This window comes from Stegastes partitus, unplaced genomic scaffold (assembly GCF_000690725.1).
Source record: "Stegastes partitus isolate 25-593 unplaced genomic scaffold, Stegastes_partitus-1.0.2 Scaffold1099, whole genome shotgun sequence".
NCBI lineage: Eukaryota > Metazoa > Chordata > Actinopteri > Pomacentridae > Stegastes > Stegastes partitus.
Genome location: NW_007578830.1, coordinates 72,892 through 81,182, shown reverse-complemented (window position 1 = coordinate 81,182; position 8,291 = coordinate 72,892). Strand labels below are relative to the sequence as shown.

Here is an 8,291-nt window from a genome sequence, read left to right as displayed (position 1 = left end):
GGCGAGCCGCGGCAGTGTGCGTGTTGGCCGGGGTGGAAACGCGCTCTGGCTGAGACTCGGAGCACGCGTGTAAAATTTCAGGCCGAATAATAATAATAATCCGAGCAGTTCCAATAGGGTCTTCGCACCCTTTTGGTGCTCGGACCCTAATAATAATAATAATAATAATAATAATCCGAGCAGTTCCAATAGGGTCTTCGCACCCTTTTGGGTGCTTGGACCCTAATTAATGGTATACAGATAAGGAATGCAGATATTTGAGTTCAAATTACACACAATATTCTGTTGACACAACTACCAACATTATTGTGTCCACCTAACTTATCAAAATAATGTTTGCAACGTAAATACATGTATTCATCAGTAAATTAGATTTTTCATCTTGCAACTATGCACTCATGAGTTACTTTTAAGATGATATATAACTGTGGCGCTTTTGTAATCCACTGGAAACTGGCATGGAAAACAAAATATAAATGTAATATATTTATGAGTATTTGTTATTACTTTCAGTTGTTGATATGTCAGTATTTTAAGCTTACAGTAATCACACATGCAGCAATATTTTACTCTGAATTTCAGAAGCATTCCTGATTGCACTGTCTCCAAAGTTGCGAATACGTCAATCAAACCTAACTCTGCCAGATTTTACATAACAGAATATTTCTGTAGGGCTGCTGACATGTTCCCCGATACATTTCAGAGTAATTCCAGCCCCACAGCATCAAGTCAGCCCACTTCAGCGTCAACGCAGATCCTTGAAACTGAGGCCCATGGGATTGCATCCAGATCAGCTGATTTATACAAGTTAAGGCATCTGGGCATGTTATGTAATTGTGTGTAAGCATAGCTGGGAGGTTGGAGATTAACCTGCTGGCCTCATATACTACTTTGAACGAGTCCTGGTGATAGCATACTTCATTAAACAACTACAAGATGCCTGGATTTATTCAAACGTGACATTATGTATTCTAAGTTTCTACAGTAACTGACATGACACCGTCAGATGTCACAAATGATATATTTTCAAAGTGCTTTTGGAAATATGTCTCTTTCGTTAGTATTTGTGTCCGTATTAAACATCAGATGCATGATTGCACCAAAGATACCACCAACAAGCTGGAGCTGAGAGGCTTTGAAACAAAGTTCATGGAGGCAGCTAAGCCACTTTCTACTTCTTCTCGGAGTTCTACTTGGTCAAATTTGAACACACAGGCACAACAAATATTTTTAGATTCAGAATGATTGGCATATAAATTTAAGCTCCATCAAAAAGTTTAGTAACCATTTTAAAAACAAAAAACTCCAGACCCAGCAGAGAATTATCACAGATTTTATTTTCATTATAAGCCTAAAGTCAAAAATGACTTGATGTACATACAAGTTTCTCAATTTTTTAGTTTCCTGTCCTTCCTTGAAAGCCCAACCGAAACGCCAGCCGCTTTTTCTCCCTCTATAGATTTCACACGTTTGTCTGTATGCAAAGACAAACAGCAGCCACGTTGACACAAGTGTTGCTCGGAGAAAGGCTTGATTTTTAGTTATTTTTTAAAAGTTCTTAAAACATTTGTTGTAGTGCTGACGTGCTGGTCTTTAAAACTTGCTGTTCATAAATCGCTTTGTCCCTGTATCACCTGAAGCCACTAGAGGGCAAAGTTTCCCAACTGAAGACACTTCACAACTCCCATGTCCTGGATATTGACCTTCACTACTTGTCTTCTGAGAGGAATATGCACACTTAATGTATTTTTTATTTTTTTTGGACAACTGATGTAATGCGACTGATAAAACACGATTAATATTGTTTGCACAATCGCATCTTGCATAACGGCATCAGAAACGGTGTCTGGTTTGTTGTAACAATAAGGAGTAACACAAAATTGGATGAGATCAGACGGGGGTGGGGACGAGGATGACCCGACATCCAGAGAGGAAGAAGGTCACCGAACACACTTTCCCACCCAGCCCTGCCAGACTCACACAAACACACACACACACACACAAACGCAAGCCCACCCTGCAGTGTTGTGTGTGCCAGATGAGGGTGTGATACATGACTGCTGTCATTGCTTCCTTCACTACATCAGCACTTGCGCAGCATAGCAACTGCACCACAATATACTTCTCACCAAAGACACAGTGAAACACTACCTGAGGCTACAAGCAATGCCATCTGCCCTACACTCGAGGGAAGGGAGTGCTTGATCAGATACTGACAAAGGTGAAAGGGTACTCTCACCACAATGATGCCGCCTGAACATGAGCTGGACTTAATACAAGCTGCCTCTTTCATGTCTGTGGGAGTTTCTGCAATCATTTACTGGACTGTCCAGATGAGCAAAAGATTAAGCGACAGCCAACAATCCTGTAGATTTAATGGTTTAAAATATTTTTTTAAAAGTATATAAAAATGCATACAGTACATGGTATGAGAGCAGGCAGGACGTATTCTCTCAGACTGTACAGTACATCCGGACAATAGCAGAAATATAACAAAGTATATAAATACGCATTTTGTTCCCAATCTAAAAGCACTTACAATGGCTTCGTCGTCAAAACTGAACAATACATATCCACATTAGCATGATTCAGGCAAAAGATAACACTTATCTTTTTGTCATTGCTCAGTGTTTATCACTATGCTGCACAGACAATTTAAATGTCTTCTGTCTAGACGGAGATAAACTTTCCTTCAATTACTTTATCATTATAAGATGATGCAACGATACAAGGGTTTGGACAGGGGAAAGAGCTGAAAGATGTCTTGTTCAAAAATAGACAATACCAGGAGATCTCCTTTTCTGGGCACACCCATTCATTGTGTCCCATCTGTAACCTCTGACCCCAAACCTCCCATATGCTATGACTCACATAACCAGATCCATGCATTAGACTCAATATATTTTCCTGTCCTCCCTACACACACTTGAAGGACCCTTGTCCCAGATCAAACATGGACACGTTAATCTAATTCAGGCTTAAAAAACAGTTGAGCTTGCACATGTTGTATCCATCCATATCGTTTTTCACTCAGAGGAAAGTTAAATTTGAGCAGCAAAAAAAAAGAGTTACATACAAAAAGTTTGAAGTCCAGCAATTTAAAAAAATTACCTTGTCTTGTGTCCTACATAGTGTGTAGTGTCAACACGAATATACAGTATTTTGCCTTTACTTTTTGCAAGCTCCAGAGCTTTTGTCTTCATAACCCTGAATACTGGGTTCTCCAGTATGAACGAAGCTCTGTTTTCTGATTATTGTGTGCAAACTAGAAGTGAACAATACTTTAATCATTGGTCAGGTCTCCAGTCAAGGGGTTGAAAACAAAACTTTCATCACAGTCATTTCCCTAAAGCGGTAACGAGATACAGTATAGTACACTGAGTTTCCATTAACATCGAGACATTTGTCGTTAAACAGCAATAATTGTGTTGTCACAGAACATTAACTCTAAATTGGTGTTGTCTCTCAATGCGTTTGCCTCTGTGGCGGACCAATTCGAAATTCTTCTGAGCTGTGAAGTGCAGGTAAACCTGCCAGAAAGATCCAGTCCTCTGCAAGGTCACTGGTAGAGATAAAAAGCGCAGCAGTGGTCTATGTGTAAACAAGCAGTCCTCAGGCCAAGAAAGAAGGGAGAGCAGGTCCATTTTAGAGCAGAGATTCTGGATTATCAGGAGCTGCCGTCCCCATTTTTAGTCTTGAGCACCACCAGGCTAACCATGATGGGGATCAGGCAGATGGGAGTGATCACCAGGGCCAAGATGATGGCTGGTGGTGGATCGCTCAGCTCTTCTGTGGGACAATCCCTGAAGAATTTGGAGTGAATCTCCACAAAGGTCATTTCCACCAGAGGGTTGGGCCATGGGATGAGGAGACAGTCAGATATATCCTCCGTACAATTGCTCATGCTGCTATAGAAACTGCAGACAGGGAAAATGTGGACGCTGATTTAGAAATGTGCAAATATCAGGCAGTGTTTTTCATACTAAAAATAATAAACTATACATAAGTATGAATGCAAATGATTTACCTGTTCACATTACCCCAAATGCACCAGTCACTGCTGTTTAATAATGCCATTGAAGCCTCAAAATTGGACAGACATAGATGTTGAAACAGGCTGGAGAGGCATTCCATCCGTTGACCGTAAAAATAATGATGACAGACGTCGCACAAATCGCTACATTTAGAAGAACTATTTCCACAGGCTTCATGAAGTGGAGCAGAAGACAATGAGTCAACAAAAGAAAGATGCAGAGAGAGGCAAGTTAGAACATGACAATAAAAATGAGTTTGTTCAAAGAGCTACATTCAAATCCTGAAGACTATTTCCATACAGAATGATATATGACACTGTATGGCTGAGCATGTCTGTAAGGTTATGTCACCTACCAGCTGAAATGGTAGACTGTCCAGTGGCATCTAAAAAGGAGGAAAAACAGGATTTTTAGATTAAAAACATGCACATTAAACACTGATGTGGGCTACTGGCAGTTTAAGTCAACATAAACCCTTTTTCAATCTGCCATGCAAACTTTTTCTAATTCATTAAAGAACAAATGCATCCTAGCAAATTTAAATACAATGAGAGTTTTTTTTTGCCTTTTGTAGCCCATGACTTCTTTTTACGTTTCTAGTGCTGAGGCAGACATTTGCAGCTGCGAGAGAGGGAGACCACACACTCACCGGAGAGAAAGGAGAGGAATACCCCAATGAAACCAAGTGCTCCCTTCATGTCAGAAAAAAAGAATAAAGGTGTGTTTCCCCCAGCTGATGACCATGTATAACACACCTAAACTTCTTAGACTGTGTACAGCGAGGCATAACAGGAAACCCGACAGGATGGAAGAGACGCAGTGTAATCCTCGGTTACCAGATGTCCAAACAATGTTACCCGCGGTTACCAGATGTTCTTCGAAGATCTGTCTGATGGCCCTGCTCCCTGGCAGCAGCTCTTCCCCTCTCCAACACACGCTTCTTTAAGATTTTCTTCCTTTTTTTAAAGGGGTGGAGGCAACAAAGATTGTCCTCTCCATTCTCCCAAATAAAAGGGAGCACACCCAAGCTGGGGCTGGACTCACATCTGAAAACCCTTTACTCTTTAACTCTTGTTCTGCTTTTTAGTCTCAGTTTCTCACAGTCGAAGGCCTGGCCAGCTCACAGCATGTGATTTATTTGCCTTTTGGGCTGCCTCTGCCAAATAGGAAACATAAGTAAACATTTAGGGCTTAGCGTTTTGGGGTGGATGTAATCATGACTCTGCAGGGTGTGCTGCGCAGACAGCCATGATTTCATATTTGGGTTAATTTGACCAAACCTGCAACAAGTTGTTAGTCAGAACTGACAAGTTGTTTAAAGGGCCAACTGTATTTACACATGCATGTGAGTAAGGAAAGCTTACTAATGTGGGAAACCTTCATTTCATGGCACTCACAATACATCTATGAGGTAGTTTCTAATGTCACCACTTTGGAGAGTAGAGTTCCAAGAAAAATTAGATGAATGAATAAATTAAATCTACACTTCATGTTTTCATTTCACAACTTGTTCATTTATGTCGCTGAATCCACACATTGGGCCTCTCACAACATCTGTTTGCCGAGCAGCATTTTGATTTAGTAATGACATCAGGAAATGTGTCTTTTGAGCAGAGGAGGAGCTCAGAGTTGGGGGGAGTTGGCAGGGGAAGGAGGGGGGACAGTTGGGGAAAGAAAAAAAAAAAAAAAAGGGAAGGCACAGGATGAGGAACAGTGAAAGGGGCGCTGCTCCAAAGTTCCAGTTGTTTCACAACTCGGAGTTCATGCGTTGATCACAGACGTTGCATGGGGTGAATGACGAACAAATTCAGGAAGTTGAGCCAGGTGGGGGCTGCTCATAATGAGGTTTCAGTTAACCTTCAACCCCAAACCATTATGGGCCTCATGTCTACTGCTTTTGACCCCTCACTGGTAGAGACCTCCCCGGGAGTTTATCTTGGATTCTCATGATGATACACACAAGGAGATATCTTGGCAGAAAACAGAATCTCTGAGCTCTGCTTTCTGGGTTTGTCAGTTCCAGGCCAAGCAAATAAGTTTAAGGAAGTGATCCAAAAAAATCCCCCAGTGGACACAATTATATAATCGCTGTTTGGAGCTGTAAAATATATAAAAATCTGAACAGCATCCATGTATTTCTGCTGAATTATTTAAGAAGAATTAAATCAATATTTGACTATTTTCAGTTTTAATTTGTTAGGACAAAACAAACATGTTAAGTCTGCAGCAGAACAAAGTGTGGTAGAAAAAAGTCCCAAACGTACCAGTGATCATCGCCTGTGTTGCGTGATACCCTGTAGACAACAGATGTCAGGTTAGTCAAAGAGTTTCAGGTTATGCTTACGTTTTTTTCCCTCTATTGTCTTTAAAATACACATACCTATTATTGTGGTCGGTTGCACTGTTGCCTTTTCATCAACTAGACAAACCACTGTTGTGCATCCTGCAAGGAAAAAAATCAAACAATAACTGGAATAAACCTCTAAAGCAACAAAAATCCCATCATTAACATATAATGTTATGAAGCAGTTTTAACTATAAAGAATCTTGTCCAGAACTTGTGAAAGTAGAGGAGGTAAAGGAAATAACAAGGAGTAAGCTGTGGGGAGTGAGCACATGAGTGCATCCTCCCTTTGTCTGCCACTGCTTTGAGGAAGTCTTAATATATTCAGCTCAGTAACGTTTAAATATATCTACGACTATTCCCTTTGTACAAGAATGAAATGTCTTATTCGATACACAATAGCAGATAATAACCACAGCATAAGTTGTCAAAAAAAAAAAAAACTTATGATGATAAAAGTAACACAAAATGCTTTAAAAATAAACTTGTTGTCACGGGTTGATCGAAATCACTGTCTGACCCTTGAACCAAACTGTTTAAGTGTAAAACTCAATCATGGGACTGGCTAAGCTCCTTTCTAAAGGCTCCTCAATTACTGAAAGGTTCTAAGAATTCTTCTTAAGGGGTGAGCTAGAGGGCAAGCAAAGACATTCAATGAGAAGAGTAATGAAATGGACAGTGAAAAATCCTCTACTTACCCCAGACGAGAAAAGTCACAAAACAGCCAGAAAACACAAATCTGGTGACTGTCATTTTGCCTGACTATGCTCTGTCCGTCTCCCCTGGTGGGTAGGAATTAGATATCTCAACCTTTTTGCAGGAAGGCTCTATAAAACAACAGGAAGCCCTCATTTCCTAGTATGGGCGGATTCACCAAATGGGGCAAAGAGCCTCTGATAATGTTGGAACTACTGTGGCCCATTGGTGCACCAGCATCACTCTCTCTCTTTATCTATTTCTTTCTCTCATCCCACCCTCTGCTTTCAAACCGAAACAGAGAAGTTTGGGTGAGTCCCACCCACTCTTTTTTTTTTTTTTATCCTCTCATTTTGTCTCTAAGTTTGCCTCTGAATTTATCGATACAGACATATTTTAGATCTAATAATGGATTCACGTAGCCTAGTGTTCAGGTAAAATCTTGTCCTGTAGGGTTCATAATGATGACAACTTGTTTCGCATGTTTTACCTGAATTAAAATGTGGAATAGAAGCTGAGTTAATTTTAAAAGAGACATTCAGGATTGCTAAATGTAATATTTAACAGCTTTATATTACGATTATGAGACATTTGTTTTCTTACCCAAAAGGAGCAGACCTGTAACACTGGTGGAGTTCTGTTAATTTATCATTGGAGATTACATTTTTTCAGATTACATCACATCAGATGTTGCTGTAAAACATACGATTTACTGCTTATGACTGCTGGTGCGTAAGGAATATTTTTTTTTCTATCTATGCTGTGGTGTACCATCAGGGCCAACGACCCCCCCTCCTCCTTCTCACCACTTCTGCTCCTGACGTCACACTGAGCTTCTGTGGTAAAGGGAGGCAGCAGGGATATCCAGAGTGAAACTGATGCACTCATTCACGTCACTGAAGGATGAGTGCTCTTTCTCAGCTGCTGGTCTTGGAGCAAAGCCAGACAGCTTTGGCCAAAATTGCTTCCACATTTCATTTCGGTTAAAGGAGGCCACTCTTTTTACATGCAATGGATTGAATTTTAAAAATACAGCAAAAAAGAAGCTTATATCAGACTTACAGTTCGAGTGACGTTGAACAACTAAATTGATTTGCCCACAAAGAAGAGCATGAAACATTTTTCAAATGTTGCGGAGGGAGAGCAAAACTCAGTGAAAGTTTACTTGGCTCATCTGTCTCCCATGAACAAATGCTTCTTGGAGTCGGTGAATATTT

At 40.4% G+C, this 8,291-nt stretch overlaps 1 protein-coding gene across 2 annotated transcripts; it reads right to left on the bottom strand.

Annotated features, from left to right (window-relative positions):
* Nucleotides 1–1,317: 1,317 nt before the first annotated feature.
* Nucleotides 1,318–7,279, bottom strand: ramp2 (receptor (G protein-coupled) activity modifying protein 2). Of its 2 annotated transcripts, XM_008296080.1 has the most exons (6): nucleotides 7,077–7,279; nucleotides 6,415–6,477; nucleotides 6,299–6,328; nucleotides 4,390–4,419; nucleotides 4,028–4,205; nucleotides 1,318–3,917 (listed from the first exon to the last, which is right to left on the bottom strand). In XM_008296080.1, exons 1-6 carry the CDS (start codon nucleotides 7,129–7,131, stop codon nucleotides 3,668–3,670), a joined length of 606 nt encoding a protein of 201 aa, XP_008294302.1. In that variant the 5' UTR covers nucleotides 7,132–7,279; the 3' UTR covers nucleotides 1,318–3,667. The 2 variants fall into 2 exon arrangements, with proteins under 2 accessions (XP_008294302.1, XP_008294303.1); XM_008296081.1 differs by lacking the exons at nucleotides 6,299–6,328; nucleotides 6,415–6,477; nucleotides 7,077–7,279 and adding an exon at nucleotides 4,684–6,269.
* Nucleotides 7,280–8,291: the final 1,012 nt, after the last annotated feature.